Source organism: Hemiscyllium ocellatum, chromosome 26, assembly GCF_020745735.1.
Source record: "Hemiscyllium ocellatum isolate sHemOce1 chromosome 26, sHemOce1.pat.X.cur, whole genome shotgun sequence".
Classification (NCBI taxonomy): domain Eukaryota; kingdom Metazoa; phylum Chordata; class Chondrichthyes; order Orectolobiformes; family Hemiscylliidae; genus Hemiscyllium; species Hemiscyllium ocellatum.
The window spans coordinates 36,693,961-36,711,893 of NC_083426.1; the positions used below are offsets into that span (position 1 = coordinate 36,693,961).

General features: G+C 38.3%; 1 protein-coding gene across 4 annotated transcripts in view; it reads right to left on the reverse strand.

Moving 5' to 3' along the window:
* Positions 1-17,933, reverse strand: part of LOC132828413 (protein phosphatase 1 regulatory subunit 12A-like) — a 263,395-nt gene that overhangs the window by 55,544 nt on the left and 189,918 nt on the right. For 3 of the 4 annotated variants that reach the window (XM_060845496.1, XM_060845499.1, XM_060845497.1), the window contains 4 exons: positions 13,374-13,571; positions 11,197-11,380; positions 8,626-8,747; positions 6,635-6,676 (listed from right to left, as the gene is read on the reverse strand). In XM_060845496.1, coding sequence (XP_060701479.1) covers positions 6,635-6,676; positions 8,626-8,747; positions 11,197-11,380; positions 13,374-13,571 — 546 coding nt within the window. Of the gene's footprint in view, positions 1-6,634; positions 6,677-8,625; positions 8,748-11,196; positions 11,381-13,373; positions 13,572-17,933 lie in introns of those variants that run through there. The other variant, XM_060845500.1, reaches the window with a different exon arrangement.

Below are 17,933 nucleotides of genomic sequence, written 5' to 3' on the forward strand. Positions count from 1 at the left end.
TGATAAAATCAAATTAGGGAAGATCACTGATAATTGTGCTATGTTCTACAACATATGATTCCGCGGATAGTAAAGCAGTCCATGCCCAAATACAAGATTTGGACCGTCAAGTGACAAGCAAATTGCACCACACAAGTGCCAGGCAATGACTATCTCAAACGAGAAGAATCTAACCGTCACCCTTTGATATTCATTTGCATTACCATAATTAAATCCCCACTATCAACGCCCTGGGTTTATCACTGGCCAGAAACTGAACTGGAGTAGGCACATGAATATTGTAGGTACAACAAGCAGGTCAGGTGCTAGGAATCTTGCAGCAAGTCACCCACCTCCTGACTCTCCAAAGCCTCTCCATCATCTACAAGGCATCAGCACACGTGGAATGAAATCTGAATACTCCCCACTTGCCTGGACAAGTGCAGCTCCAACAACACTCCAGAAGCTTGATACCAACCAAAATTTGTAACCCACTTGATTAGAACCACATCTACAATACTCACTCCCTTACCACTGATGCTCAGTAGCAACAGTGTGTGCTCTTTACAGAAATTCACCAAGGTTTTTAGACAGCAGATTCCAAACCCACTACCAGCATTATCTTGAAGGCAAAAGCAGCAGATACACAAGAACACTGTGATTTACAAGTTACTCTCTATGGCACTCACCATCTTGACTCAGAAATACATTATCATTCCTTTAGCATCACTGGCTCAAGATCTGGAACTTCTTTCCTTATGGCATTGCGGATCTAACAACACCAAATGTTCCACAGCAGTTCAAGATGGCAGCTCACCACCAACTTCTCAAAAGTAACAAGGAATGGGCAATAATTGTTGGCCCAACAAGTCGACTGGGATAACACACCCATCCTAGGGCAAGCCAAACAGAGACACGCACAAGAATTCCTCGAAGCATGGCACTCCAACTGGAACTCTATCAACAAACATTATCGATTTGGACCCCATTTACCACCCTGAGAAGAACAGGAAATGACACCAACACAGGAACTGACATCACCAACCCAAGGAAACCTAAACACAAATAGAAAGCAGGTCAAACACCAGTACTTCAGCAGAGGCTCACTGATGATGCTACCCAGTACAGTGCCGAAACATCTGAAAATTAACTTTCCAGTTCAGCGAACAAACATACATACAATAAAAGGTTCTGCATGAATAAGCATTTAAATTTAACTGTTTCAGTTCAAACCTCCGACAAACGTGTATATTGTTTATTTTAAGCATATTCAAGTTAGTCCAACTGCTTTAGACTATTCTGCATTTAAATAGAAAATAAACAAAGTGTCTGACAATTGTAAGCCTGATTTTTCTGCTTTCACAGCAGTTATTTCAAAAAGATCTTAAAAGTTTGTGGCCCACTCTGACTTTACCCAAAAAAGTTTCAGGTTATTTTTAAGACTTCTATAAACAGCTTCTATGTGTTTTGCATCCTCAGAATCTTCTTTTAATGGTGAGATATGAAGGTCGTGTTAGACTAATGCAGTACACATTCTGGAATATTCTGTCAATATCAGAAAACAAAATCTGGTTTACTTCTATGTGGTATAATTTGTAAGTTCCTAGCAGATTATCATGCAAGAGCACATTAAATACTTAAATGTTATGAGAGTTTCTGTCTCTACGACAGGTACATAGTTCCAGATTTCCACCATATTCTAGGTAAACACATTTCCTCCTATCTCCTGGTCACTAATCCTTCCACTAACAGGACAAATTCCTTCTGCCTACCCTATTTCAGTCATGTCCCCCTCAGTCTCCTTTGCTCCAAGGAAGACAACCCCAGTTTATCCAATCTCACTCATAACTAAAAACTCTCCCAGTCTTGCTTTACTTATGAAATCAAACTTGGACTATTTAGTTGTAACTGTGACCAAAAGAGAAAATGCTGGAAAATGTCAGCAGGTCTGGCAGCATCTGTAAGGAGAGAAAAGAGCTGACGTTTCGAGTCTAACTGACCCTTTGTCAAAGCTTTAGATTTGAAACGTCAGCTCTTTTCTCTCCTTACAGATGCTGCTAGACCTGCTGACGTTTTCCAGCATCTTCTCTTTTGGTTTCAGATTCCAGCATCCGCAGTAATTTGCTTTTATATAGTTGTAACTGTGACTGGAGACACTGCTCAGAAACAGGTCATTGGGTTAAAGTGGTCTCTGCCATTCTTTTGCATCAAATAACTTCTTCTCATTCCTAATTTATCTACTCCATCAGAATTTTCCACTTGTGATTATCCACCTTTCCCTTAAATCCATGTCATTTACCTCAATAATATTTTGCAGGAGCACGTCTAGTTTTCTAATGCACTGCTGAAGATGTTCTCCCTGAGCTCAGTGTTGGATTTATATATTTTGATGTCTACTCTATTATTTCCCTACTATTAGAAACATTTTATCTACACTTACTCTATCAAACAAATACATTATCTTAAAGAAACCCTTCAAGATTCTCTTTTCTAGGAAAAATGAGTCCCACTTTGTTCAGCCTTTCTTGTTAAGTACATTCTCTGATCTGGCATTGTGAAGTCACGATGAGTCAAATTTCAATAACACAAAATTTTGGATTAGGTGAAGCTGCCAGTTATTCGAGCCAACAGAATAGGAAACCCAACAGAAAGTGATAAACTGGCATTCCAAAAGTTTAACACTGGATACTGAAATTTGCGAAAGCTTGTCACACGACTGCAGAGGTAAACGATGCTAGAACATGCAATGATAGGCCAGCCATCATTCAACATTGAAATTTCTCTGTGAAAAGACATACATAGCCTGAAAATATGGCCAAACGTTTGATAAAGTTAAAATGCTGTAGATTGGAGACAAAGTGAAGTTGTTACAGCTAATGATTAACAGATTTTGATAAGATAATGATTAACCCAAATGTTCAAGAGATCATTTGGGTGAACAATGTGTGATGGAAGCGTGAACAATGATGATGGAAGCCACAATCACCAGCTGCTGCTTTTAAAGAGTTCTATTGCGCTATAACTGCACACAATGCTGAGAATGAGGAGGGGGGTGATTGTTACCAACCTAATGATGAGGTCTTTGTGCTCACTGATAAAACACAGGATTAAAATTCCAGCAGAAACAATCACAAACCTGAATGCAAGTGGACAATTATTATTTATATGCTACACAATAGAACTGATGGGCAAATCTTAGATGTTGTACATTTTTCAACTTAAGAGCCCAATGATCCTGACGAGACTGATGAATGTCTGCCTGATTAACTGTCTGTCTTCCGATGTGAAGCTGAAAACACCATAGACATGCACTGCCAGTTGAAACATGGAAATTACATTTGACTATATTAATAACAGGATGGACTGTATCGCATTCATGAGGTTGCGACACTAAACAGAAAAGACTGCTCTGCTTTTCCACAGCTAACTTCCAAAGCCTTTTATTGAATAGGGTCAGGCTATTCTAAGTGTTCAATTTTCACAAATTGAAAAATGATGATATTTTTCACATATTTACTGCATCAGTGAATTCATTTTTTTTGACAAAGTGTGCAGGTGAAATTGAGTTAAATCAGCTTTTCAAACCAGATGTTGTCATTCCTGTGTGTTTATTGCGTTCTAATAACAAAACTACATAATGGGAATAAGGGAAGACCATACAGCTAATGGAGCCAGTTCTATCATTCAATATTATCACAATTGATCTTGGGTTTGAACTCCGCTTTGCCATTCATTCTCCAAAATCACAATTCCCTGACACACCAAAAATATAACCAAGGATAGTTCATTCAGGATCCTCATGGAACAGAACTGACAATTCACAACCCTTAGTGAAAAGATTTCTCAACACAGTCATTAATGATCATACTTATACTGAAATCATGCCCTCTTGTTCTAGATTCCTGACTGAGGCAAATAGCTTCTCATTATTAACCCTGTCAAAACTGGTACAATTTTATAAAATGATAGCCAGTGCATCCACTATCTCTGTAGCCCTTGGAGAGAACAAGAATGTTTATCATCAGGTCCTGGGAGTTTGTTTAGTCATTTTTCTTTGCTGACAGTTTATTACCTTAGTTTCCTTTTCCACTCTTAGTCCTTTGGTTATAGTTATCACTTAATTAACACCAATAATCATCCCCCTTTTATAAACCGCCTCAAATAGTAAAAAATCCCAATTAGACCACCAGATAACCAATCTGCTTGATTAATTACTACTCAGGACAAAAGTAATTCTTAGCAAGCTTTATCACGAACAGAAAATGGGGGCACAAGTTAGCAAGAAAGACAGTGCAAGTAGCAAACGATAATTCTCTATCTTCTGCCCTTCCACTTGCAACTTTTAAAACTGCAGCTCAACTACAGGGTTGTCATCAAGCATGGCTCAATCTTAAATGATTTCCTTCATTGCTTCAAAAATGAATACAGTATTGCACAGCTCAGAAGAATGTAATACGTGATTTCAACTTTTCTGGTATTTTGGTTAGATAGCAGTCAAGCTCTTGTTTCAGGTTCAGCCCCCAAAATGAGAAGTGTGGTCTTGCACAGATTCCCTCTTTCTGTCATGTAACTTGCATCTTCTACAGTGAAAGGAGGATAAAATACCTTGCTCAATGTATCTACCATTTCTATATTCCCTGATCATTTCTCCTGCCTTTTCTTCTGATTGCCAACATTTAATCACTCTCTGCTTTTTTATATGCAGTGTAAAATCTCCTGCAATCTTTCTCTTACATCTCAAGCTAGTTTATTCCTTACTTTCCCCTCTTTTGTCAAACCTTTGGTGCCTTTTGCTGGTTTCTAAAACACTCATAAGTCCTTATTACTCTTTTTTGCAACATTAAGTCTCATATTTTAATCTAATACTTAATTTTCTCAGTAAACCAGGGATGCATCATTCTTGCTGAATTATTATTTTTATTGGAATGCATTTTAATGAACATTTTGAATTGTTTCTACTGATTTCAATATTTTCTACTGATTATTTATTGTCATAATATTTGTTTACTTACTCATAGCTCCTCCCTTGTACCTACACAAATTGTCTTAAGACTGCCTGCAATTACAGCATGCAATTTTCAAACTTAACGCCAAATTTAATTGCATTATGATTACTAATTATCCTTTACTATGGCATTACTAAGTAACTCAATCGCATTGCACACTGATAAGAAAACAGCTTTATCACTGGTTGGTTCCATATAACTGAATTCATAACAAAGGCATTTCTAGACAATATTTGCCAATTTGATTGATGCAACTATTTTCAAGGATTAAAATACCCCACATCTTTTAGATATTTTCTAATCAACCTGTTCAAAAATGCTTTTACACTTCTCTGGAGCAGATGGGACTTAAACCTGGGACATCCGGCCCAAACAACTCCACTGCACCAAAAGAGCCTTCTAACACCTTATATTGCCTTTGCTACAAGTTCAATGCTGTGTCCCAACAATATAACTACTATTAGGAATCTACTAGCTACTTCCACTGGCATATCTAGCCCCTGCCATTGCTAATCATTCCCATATCTATTTTACTTCCAAATTTTCTGAGCCAAAAGTCTTTCTCACTGTCACCTTTGTAATCCTATTAAGCAGGGTTATCTATATCCTTGTATATTCTAGGCCTCGTTGCAATGTCGTGTACCCTTGAATACTTGTCAATCTTGGTCACCTCGTAAGCATGTCTTCGTAACTGTCACGAGTTTTGAACTATTTGTCTGTGCTTGTACCGCTAGTTCCTCTATCCTATTCTGAATGCTCTGTGCATTTAGATAAAATGACTTAATTTTTAAAAAATTACTATTTGCTCCATAGATGTTATTCTCTGATGCACTATTGTTCTTAAATTCTGTGCCTTTCATTGTTATTAGATTTTCATAATTGAATCAAAAATATACTCAATTTATAGTTGTTCTACAGATTATAGAAATGATATCTTTATATTTAATATGACCACATTGAAGGAACAATGAAATTAAATGTCTTTGTTAAATTTAATGTTTTCGTTCTTAACTGTTCAGTTAATCAAATGCATTTTTCTTTTTCTTGATTTAACATTTAAGATAAGTCAGCATTATATTTTGATCAATGTGGTAATACTCACTTTTTGCTATTAACCTGAAGTACTGAACTAGTAGAACAAATAGGTATTCATTAATTTCTAAGGTTATGGTTAAGGAGCTGAATGCAACTTTTTAAACTGAAGGAAGTTTCTTGAACCTGCGATGCTTCAGTTTAATTTTCAGCAACATAACAATGAATCGAGGCCGAAGGCTAATTTAATAGAAAAGCCATTGGGACCTCTCTGCTCAGTCCATGTGTTCAATTTGCAGACACTGCCTGGGTACATAACTACACTCCACTGCAGCAGTTATCAAAAGACAACTGAATAATGTTTATTCCCCCCATCCCTTTTTTTAAAAGCTCTTAAGAATGCCATGGTACGTACTTACGGCAACAATATTACACAAATTCTGTTTGATCTTGACAGATTGGCTGGTCTATTGTAATTGGACGGCTATAATGTCTCCGCAGTACTGTTTCTAATGCAAACTGAGGATAAATAAAGGCAAAATCATGCAGATTTAATAAAATGCAAAGTATGTTATTTTTATCCCACACCTGCTTACAGGAGTATCATTCAAGCTTACCCAGATGCCTTTCTCCTCTTCATTTCCATCATTTTCATCACCCTAACAAAAAACAAAATTGCACTAAGAAACAAACTTAATTTATATTTCAACACAGAATCAAAAGAATATTCACGGTAATCTTATGTCACAAATATCTGACAATTTTCCAGACAAATAATAAGAGCTTGATAATTTCTTGAACAACATTGCAGATATATTAACATGTCATACAATTTATAATATTCAAATTAAACATGACTCATTTCTACTGTTTTATCTAAAAAATTATTTTAATTCATACACTACTGCAATTTGCAGCATAAACAAATTCGGCTCAAAACTCTATGATAATACTGACAAAGTATATCCAGTTATATTATCTTTTATATTTTTAATGCTTTCATGTTTAAATAAAATTTTCAACTTATTGGTATTGATCAACAGAAGATCCTGTTGTAAGCTGGTAGACACACCACACTGATTCTTAATGTGACGGTCATCTTTCATTAATCATATATCACTTCAAGCTGTGGTTGGATATGTAATTTGCCATCGAACAAGAAAATGAAAAGCAAATAAACCTATCCAAATTCTAATAGGATATATTCAGAAATGTTGCATATTAGAGGTGCCTAAAATTAAGGAAGATTGAGATACAGTAGATAGCTTTCTATCAGTTTGAAATGTAAAGAGTGGACCATTCAACAACACTAAATATGGAAATTCTGAACTGAGGCCAGGAGAAACTGCCTTATGAAGAAGTAAAAAGAGAATGCTGGAGAAACTCTACAGGTCTGGCAACATCTGTGGAAAGAGAAACAGAGTTAAGTATTCAAGTCTGATATGTCCTGCTAAGTTTCTCCAGCATTTTATTTTAGATTTCCAGCATCCACAATACTTTGTTTACATGAGACAGCTTCATACAAAGTCAGTATTAGAAGGAAGGTTGAGGATTATACTGGATAGGTGAATGAAGGGAGAGAGATTGAAGGGAATGTGGGAACAAAGTGAGTTAATGAAATCAGAATTAACAGGAAGGTTAAAATTGTTACAGTCTTGTCAAATTCATTTCGATTTTAAATGTATTGCTGTGTCTTAACAGCAATGCTTGCAGTATCAAGTTCAAGTTCAATACAGTTTTTGAGTATTCAAATTTCACAACAAAGTTGTAATTTAAAGATGTTCAGAAAATAAATTCACAGCAATCATTCTAAGTTTGGATTTTTTTTGGAGGGTATATTGGGGCATTGAGCTTAAGGTGGTGAAGTTATTTAATGCAATAGCAAAGGTTTTCACCATTTCCTATTTGTATTATTTGATCAGTATACCCAATTTAATACAACATTTATTAACTGGGAATGAAATTTAGGTTTGCAAAATCTATTTTAGTTAGAATTGTTATAACCAACAGATACCACTCATGACATCGAGTGACTGTGAATATGAACCCAAGTAAAGAACAGTAAAGCATTTGTAAGTATGCCAGTTTGCCTTCATTTTCCACCACCTTATTCTATATTAATTGTTTTATACAATAAAACTACTTTCAATTTTCCTTCATCATTGCATCTCATGTGCTAATATTCACCTTCTTAAATTTAAATCCAATATATCAACAAGTGTTCAAAAAATTAGTTCAACCTTGCACTCCTTTTCTACTTTAAAAAAAAGCTTATGATCAGTAAAATTTGCATCTCTCCCAAATGTACCAAATCTTTACTAAATTGCAAACTGTCACATTGAGAAGCAGAATCCATCAAAAGGCCGATACAAACAGATCGCAAAAGCATCACTAAGATTTTGTAAGTTCTTTTTATTTTTCAGTCAGTGTCTCAAACTGATTTCTACAACACTGCTCAATCAGTTTTGAGAAGAAAAGTCTAAAGACAAATGATAACCCCTCTTTTAAGAGTCTTACTTCAGTTATCATGTTGTAATCAATTGAAGATACTGATTCCTCAAAACAAGCATGGTTTTGACATAATGGGACATCGGTAAGAAATACTAACATCTTGAGTCCAGTATGACACTCCAGTAGACCGTCTCTTCTCCCTTGGCCTTCGTCTTTCTCTTATTAACAGTTGCCTGTCATTAACATCTTTGTCATCTTCAACTGTTTTCTCAGAGTCACCTTTTTGAAACAAATGATCATAAACAGAGCCACTGTTAACCATTTCTAATAATACAGACCCTACCATGAGAAAAGGGAGTGATTTGCGTGAGCATAAGAAATGTCAAAGTGATACAAGAGGGCAAATTAGAGTAAAAGGAAATGGGAGTAAGGACAGGTAAAGGGGGAAACAAAGAAGCAGGATGAAAACAGGAAACAAGTAGGGATGATGGCAAGGGACTAAAACGGATTGATAATGCAAGGAATGTCTGTCTTATTAGGGAATTGGTTGAACAAAAGAAAACTTTATATTTGCATTGGAGTTATGATTTATCGCCAATGTTTTGTTTTTGGCTGCCAGTTTTGAATTTTATGTTTTCAACAGTTTTAAAGGATTGAAAAAGTCGTCCTTTGCCTTTTAGTTCTTTTGTGCACTGGAAGAAGTTGCAGCTTACCAATTACTTAGTGTCTTATGTTCTTCTGTGGGATTTTACTGAGGCCTCATTGATCTTTCATATAATTTTTCTTGAATATTGGATTTTGAGTTTATAGGATGACTTTAAACAGGCTTCATATCGTTGAAAGTATGTACTGGTCAGCCTCTTTTCTAGTCCTTGATTTGATATTTCAATTGTTTTTATGATAATATGGAATTTGACTTATTATGCTTCTCTGCACTTTTTAAGAATGCTACTTAAAAATATTGAATGTTATATATTTTCTTTCACGTGGTCTTGATTTATTGACACAATGAAGTAGCCATCCAAAGGAAGTGCTGAGAACACTAACAGCATTCAGGTATTAAAAATGCAGTGTTTACATTGTAAAATGGACTTTGCTTATAACTTCAAGCAATTTACTAAACTTAGATAGGAACTAAGAAAACATCAAACTGCCTATATCAGTTTTTCAACTGTAGGTGAACGCAGTACATCCATAGAGTAAAAAATGAGGTCTGCAGATGCTGGAGATCACAGCTGCAAATGTGTTGCTGGTCAAAGCACAGCAGGACCGCAGATTCCCCCCAGACGTGATCGACGATGCCCTCCACCGCATCTCCTCCACTTCCCGCTCCTCCGCCCTTGAGCCCCGCTCCTCCAACCGCCACCAAGACAGAACCCCACTGGTTCTCACCTACCACCCCACCAACCTCCGCATACAACGTATCATCCGCCGCCATTTCCGCCACCCTCCAAACGGACCCCACCACCAAGGATATATTTCCCTCCCCTCCCCTATCAGCGTTCCGCAAGGACCACTCCCTTCGTGACTCCCTCGTCAGATCCACACCCCCCACCAACCCAACCTCCACCCCCGGCACCTTCCCCTGCAACCGCAGGAAATGTAAAACTTGCGCCCACACCTCCACACTCACTTCCCTCCAAGGCCCCAAGGGATCCTTCCATATCCGCCACAAGTTCACCTGTACCTCCACACACATCATCTATTGCATCCGCTGCACCCGATGTGGCCTCCTCTATATTGGTGAGACAGGCCGCTTACTTGCGGAACGCTTCAGAGAACACCTCCGGGCCGCCCGAACCAACCAACCCAATCACCCGTGGCTCAACACTTTAACTCTCCCTCCCACTCCACCGAGGACATGCAGGTCCTTGGACTCCTCCACCGGCAGAACACAACAACACGACAGCTGGAGGAGGAGCGCCTCATCTTCCGCCTGGGAACCCTCCAACCACAAGGTATGAATTCAGATTTCTCCAGTTTCCTCATTTCCCCTCCCCCCACCTTGTCTCAGTCGGTTCCCTCAACTCAGCACCGCCCTCCTAACCTGCAATCCTCTTCCTGACCTCTCCGCCCCCACCCCACTCCGGCCTATCACCCTCACTTTGACCTCCTTCCACCTATCCCACCTCCATCGCCCCTCCCCCTAGTCCCTCCTCCCTACCTTTTATCTTAGCCTGCTTGGCTCTCTCTCTTATTCCTGATGAAGGGCTTATGCTCGAAACGTCGAATTCTCTATTCCTGAGATGCTGCCTGGCCTGCTGTGCTTTGACCAGCAACACATTTGCAGCAGTACATCCATAGTTTCATCCCAGGTTGAATTAAAAAATTCTAATCTTACATTAGACGTTTTTCCTAGAATACTTCTAATGCATATTACAAAGTCAATATGCATTTGCACACCCCTCCCACCCCCAACCAACCCTTGCAGTTTAGCACGGAAGCTACAAAACATCAACATTATTGTTCACAACAATGACTCATTGTGAACGATTCTAATTTCAACCACTTCTTCAATGACGGTCATGTCTTCAGTTGCCAATGCCCTAAAAATTATAAGCCTGTCCCTCCTCTTTCTATCCCTTTTATCCTTCTTTAAGAAAATAATTTCTATCAAGTTTTGGTCACATTATAAAATGCGGCATATAGCCAATGTTTACAGTAGAAAATGCAACTTCTTATTGAACTAAACAAACATAATTGATTACAGAGCAAATATAATGATTACCATTGTTCGCCATTTCCTTGGTAAAAATCTTTGAGTGTGAGCTGTAAGATGTTTGATCTATAATTCCATTCAGTCTGTTTGGTTGGATTCCTGAATACTGGAAGCTGCCTGATGTGGAAGGCGATGCGAGAGGTCCAAGTGTACTATCTGGTTGTGACGTATATCGTGATGGCCGATCACCAGACTGGTGACAAAGGAACAAAAATGCTTAAAATCATCAATGCTTCTAAGGAGAAAGAAAACACTAAATGAAAAGCAAAAGAATCAAAAGCAACATGGGGAGAAATTTTAATCGAGTAAGTGGTTAGGATCTGGAATGTGCTGACAGTGAGACATAGTCAGATTCAATTGTGAGTTTCAAAAAGAGAATCCCATACTTAGTTGAAGACAATAACATTGCAAGGCAATAGGAAAAGGCAAGGGGAGTGAACTAGTTGAGTTGCTCTTATAGTGAACCGGCACAAGTACAAAGAGAAAAATCAAAAGGTCAAAAAAAGTGACCACAGTCCAAGCTCTAATAGCTGAGCCCAAATCTGAAGAAACATTTAAGCCACTCTCATATTTTTATGTGCAAGATTTGTTTATCTGCAATCTAGAAGAAAACAAAGGTTGAATAAAGAGAAAGAAAAGACACAATCGGGAGAAGTGATGGGACATACAAATGGATTGATAGTAGAGGACAGACAGCAATGATGGAGAGTTATTTCTCCATACTAGAGAACTGTGACCAGCGATGTTCCATAGGAATCAGTGCTGGGTCAACTGCTTTATCACTTATATAAATGATTTGGGTGAGAATTATGAGGAATGGTTAGTAAGTTTGCAGATGACACCAAAATTGGTGATGTAGTTAACAGTGAAGTAAATTTTCGAAGATCATAAAGGGGCTGAAGAGTGGCGGGTGGAGTTCCATTTGGATAAGTACGAGATATTGCATTTTGGTAAAGCGAACAAGTGCAGGACAAATACAGTTCATGGTAGGGCCCTGGGTAGTGTTGTAGAATCGAGACACCCAGGGGTTAAGGTACATAGTTCTTTGAAAGTTGCATCACAGGTAGTCACAGTGGTTAAGGCAGCGTTTAGTATGCTTGCCTTCATTGCTCAGACCATTGAGTATAGGAATTGGAATGTCACGTTGAGACTGTATAGGATGTTGGTGAGGCCACTTCTGGTGTACTGTGTACAGTTCTGGCCTCCCAGCTTTGGAAGGATATTATTAAATTGGAAAGGGTGCAGAAAAGGATGTTGCCAGAACTGGAAGATCTGAGTTATAGGGAGAGGCTGGATGGGCTGGGATCTTTTTCACTGCAGCGTAAGAGGTTGACAGGTCACCTTATAGAGATTTATAAAATCATATGGGATTTAGATAAGGTGATTAGCAACAGTCTTTTCCCTAGGATGGAATAGTTCAAAACTGGCGGGCATTATTTTTCAAGGTGAGAGGAGAAAGATTTAAAAGGGACTTGAGGAACAACTTTTTCTCAGAGGCTGGTTCGTATGTAGAATGAAATGCTGGAGGAAGTGGCAGATGCAGGAACAGTTACAACATTTAAAAGATATATGGACAGGTACAGGAATATGACTGGCTTAAGAGGGATATGGGCCAAACGTAGGCAAGTGGGACTAGTTTAGTTTCAGAAAGTTGGTTGTCATGGACAAGTTAGACCAAAGGGTCAGTTTCTGTGCAGTATGACTCTGATTCTGTAATCAAAAGCTTCAACAATGAATCACATCATGTTCCTTCAAAATGGGGAGGATTGAAATGATTGAATGTAATGTCAAGAAATTCATTATCTCTGAAACAACTTAGGAACTGTGAAAATACACTGCCTAGTTTAATAGTGATGAATTATACAACCATATACTACACAAAGAGGCTTCTTGAATTGTACTTTCTCTTTGAGAAGCTGAAAACTTATTTTACGAGTGAACAATTCTTTGATGAAACATTGAAATGTTTCTTCCTTTGAATATATCTACACACTCAAAACATCCCGTTAAATGGATGCCACTGCAGCTCTATTGAATGCTCTGTTTTCAGTTCATCAGTGAGCAGAAATTAATTTAGTTTTTACAGCAGCCTCAAGCAGTTTTAGCCTCTTTTGACTATTTGACTTTTCCAAATTCTTCATACACTTCACAGTATTAAAATAGCACAATTAATCAATTCAACATACTTCTTTCTCTGGGCTTTGACTTGATTTCTGCTTGCACTCTTCGGTATCCTGTGTTGTTAAAGACTTTTTTTTCTCATCTTGCTTTTCCACATCTTGCTTTTCCTTCTCGTCCTTCTCCTGTTGTTCCCGAGCCCGTCTCTCAGCTCGAGATCGACTGAATGTCTTTTCAGCTTCCTGCAGGTCTGTTAGTGTTACACCCTATTTTAACAAAGCAAATTATAGCATGTGCAATTTACACACACAATTCTAAAGTCATTCAAATTTGGTTTAAAAATCAGCTAACAGGGGACAAGATAATGCAATAACACACTTCTTTTGAAACCAAATTCTGAAGTGTAATTCTCTTCTGTTGTACTATTATTGGTTGGCTGCAGTAACTTATTTTCTGAAAATGCTTAAGGGAATCCAAACGTAGCTTCAAATAGAGTTTGGTTTACAAAAAAAAAGCTGTCCCCAATTATATAGTACCAATCAGCAAATCTCATTCATAAGGGCTACATTATGACTTCCATCTTGGTGAACATGTGAACCAGTACTACACAGTAAACATTGCAGCCAAGCTGTAACCCACAGCTTTGTATCTGAGTTCCAACTGGTTTTAAGGGATCAGCATGATCTTTATTTCTAAGAAAGAATGAGTGATGAAAGGTCATAAGTCTTTGAAAGTCTCACTGCTGTGTTGAAATGATTATAATAAATGACAATACCATAATTCACCAACTGTTACCTATTGGCAAAACTAACTGCACATATAGGATGGCCACTCTGTGATGTGCCAAAGGCACATCTTGGAATTCTGTACTGTCTAATTACTTGCTGTAGATATTAGAAGAAAGTTTAGTGAACAATCAATACCCCAAACTTCTGGACACGAAGAATATGATGTAAAATTTACTGAATGTAGAATTTCTGAATCAAAGACAATGAAAAGTTTAAATATGAGTAAGCTACATTTTCACTTGCTTTGCTGGCATGCTTTAGATTCCTCATCTTAGACTCTAAAGTGTCCAAACTTTGTCAGTCAATGTTTCTGTAGGACCATTTGAACATTTTCCTGATGTTCTAGCTACTTTCAAAGAAAGATGATGGCATAACTTTTTGTGGAATCTAGCTCATTTTCCTACAAGTCAGCTTTCATTTCAAAATAAATGTAACAAATATAGAGTTCATGGTTCATGTGTTTCGGTATGATTCCTCAACTCAAAATTTACAATAGAAAATGGGAAAAATGCAACTGGGATATTCAAGTCTAGTGCATCCGGTAAAGTTATATTCAAAGGACTGCAAGAGGTTAACAGGAAGGCAAGGTAGATAAAATGCTGGATTTTAGTGATTATTGGAAAACCTAAAACAAATAGCAATTCAAAAGGTTACCCACATTTAAGAGAATTGAAATAGAGAGAAGTAATTTTTAAAAAAAGCAGACTTGTAGGAAAATGAGCTACATTCCACAAAAAGTTATGCCATCGTCTTTTTTTGAAAGTAACGAGAACATCAGGAAAAACGTTCAAATGGTGCTTCGGAATAACTGACTGACAAAGCTCGGACGCTTGAGTCTAAAATGAGGAATCTAAAGAATGTCAGCAAAGCAAGTGAAAATGTAGCTTACTCTCATATGTAAACATTTCATTCTCCGAGTCAGAAATTCTGCATTTAGTAAATTGCACATCATATTCTTCATGTCCAGAGGCTTGGAGTATTGATTGTTCACTAAACTTTCTTCTAATATCTATAGCAAGTAATTAGACAGTACAGAATTCCAAGGTGTGTCTTTGGCACATCACAGAGTGGCGATCCTATATGTGCAGTTAGTTTTGCCAATAGGTAACAGTTGGTGAATTATGATATTGTCATTTATTTATAATCATTTCAACAGTAGTGAGACTTCCAAAAATTTCAGAGCCCTCATCACTCATTCTTGGTGTCTTACTTAGCCAGATACCCAAGATCTACAAAACCTGTAGCCGTGACAGTCCAGCGGGAGTTAAAGGTCAAAGAGGTTAAAAGTATTCAGGAAATTTTGATTGTCAGGTTAAGGAGCCCATGGTGAAATATAGTTTCATGCAAATTGGTATTTTTTTTCGATGGGATATGTTTGCTGGGAGATTTGGGGTGCACCTTGAAGCTAGGAGACTGCTGAAGTGAAGAAGCTTCAGGCTGCACAACTCCTCAGAGGAAATTCCAGGCAGAAAAATCACTGAAAGTTCCTACAACCGAGAGAGAAGGCATGTCGAAATAAAAGGGCACTGAGTGGGAGAAAGGAGCATAAAGTGAGCTAGTTAAATTCAGGAAGAGGGAAGGCTGAGCACTGGGATTTTTTTTTGCAAAGTGGGATGTTGAGAACAACGGAGAAGGGGTGAGAAGAAGCAGTGAGGCAGACAGAGCTGTTTAGCAGTTCCAGGTTATTGGCTTTGAATTGGTGATGGAATTTTAATATAGTTCCAAATTAGGACAGTGTGAGATCTGGAAGGGAATTTATAAGTGGGCTAGTGAGGAGGTGATTAATTACTAGCCACTTAATCCAGAAATTTAGCTAATGTTCTGGGGAACCAGGTTCAAATCCTGTCATGGTACACAGTGGAATTTGAATTCAATAAATATCTGGAATTAAAAGTTCAATGATGACCATGAAACTACTGTTGATTACTGGAAAAATACATCTGGTTCACTGATGTCCTTCAGAGAAGAAATTTGCCATCCTTCCCTTGTCTGGCCTATATGTGATTCCAGATGCTCAGCAATGTGGGAAATTCTCATCTGTCCTCTGAAATGACCTAGCAAGCCACTCAGTTGTAACAACAGAGTCAGAGGCTGAAGGGTGACCTTATAGAGATTGATAAAATCATGAGGGGCACGGATAGGGTAAATTGACAAAGTCTCTTCCCTGGGGTGGGTGGAGACCAGAACTAGAGGGCTTTGTTTAGGCTGAGAGAGGAAAGATGTAAAACAGAACAAAGGGGCAACTTTTTCATGCAGAGTATGGTATGTGTATGGAATGAGCTACCAGAGGAAATGGTGGAGGCAAGTATGATTGTAACATTTAAAAGACATCTGGATGGGTATATGAATAGGAAGGGTTTGGAGGGATATGGGCTGGGTGCTGGCAGGAGGGACTAGATTGGGTTACGATATCTGGTCAGCATGGACCGAAGAGTCTGTTTCCATGCTCTATATCTCTACATCTGTATGAATCGCTATGAAGTCTCAAAAAAGAAATGAAACAAGACTGACCACCAGGCATTGACACAGACACCAAAGATTACAATGGCAAAAACAGTTCTATCAACCGTGCAAGCAAACAAACCCTACAAAACATCTTGGGGCTTGTGCCAAAATTGGGATGCTGTCTCATAGACTAGTCAAGCAATAGCCTGACATGGTCATACTTACACTCATGGAATCATGAACTTATAAGAACTGCACTGAGAGTATGATTGTGTTGCAACAGACAGTATGCCAGATAGTATAATCACCACCCTCAAATAAGTCCAGTTCCACTGACATGACATACCCAGCAGACAGCAGCACATTGATAAACAATCCAAAGGATCAAGAATCCTTAACTTGACACCATGAAGTCTGATGGTATCAGGTCAAACATGGGCAAGGTAACCTTTTGCTGATTACTATTATTGTTCACCCTCAGCTGATAAATTCATCAAATTCATCGATGCTCCTTTATGCTGAAGAACACTCAAAGGGTGGAAAGACTGCAGAATGGACTCTGAACGAGAGGTTTCAATGTCTAATGATCAAACTGGATAAGTCTTAGAGGGTTTTATTGTTAGACTCTGACAGCTGGTGAAGGAACCAAGAGGGAAAAACATACTTGACCTCATCCTCCCAGATCTGCCTGCTGCAGATTCATCTGTACACAACAGTATTGCTAAGAGTGACCACCGTGCAGTCTTTGTGGTGAGGAAGCCCCATCTTCATGATAACACCACCTTACATCATGTGATGTGTCATTAGCACCATGCTAAATTGGACAGACTTTGAACAGATCTAGTAATGCAGGATTGTTACCCATGAAGTGCTGGGGGCCATTAGCTGCAGCAGAATCATACTCCAACACAACCTACAAGTTCATGGCCTGGCATATCTCCCATTCAACCATTACCATCACACTATGAATTCAATGAAGAATGCAGGAGAACACGTCAACAATAGCACCAAACATTCTTAACAATGAGGTACAAACCTGGCAAAGCTACAAAATTGAACTATATTCACACCAAACAACATAAGGAGCAAGTGATAGACAGAGCTAAGTGAGACAATAAATCAACAGAACAGATCTAAGCTCTGCGTCTTGTCATGAACAGCGGTGGATACAATCAAACAACTCACTGGAAGTAGTGGCTCCACTAATGTCTTCAATGTCAGTGGTGGTAAAGTCTAGCACATCAACGCAAAAGAAAATACTGAAGCGTTCACAACAACCTTCAGCCAGAAGTGTGAAGTGGATGATCTAACTCAGCCTTACCCAAAAGGTCCCCAATATCTCAGATGCCAAACATCAGCCAATTTGATTCACTCCACATGAAATCAAGAAACAGT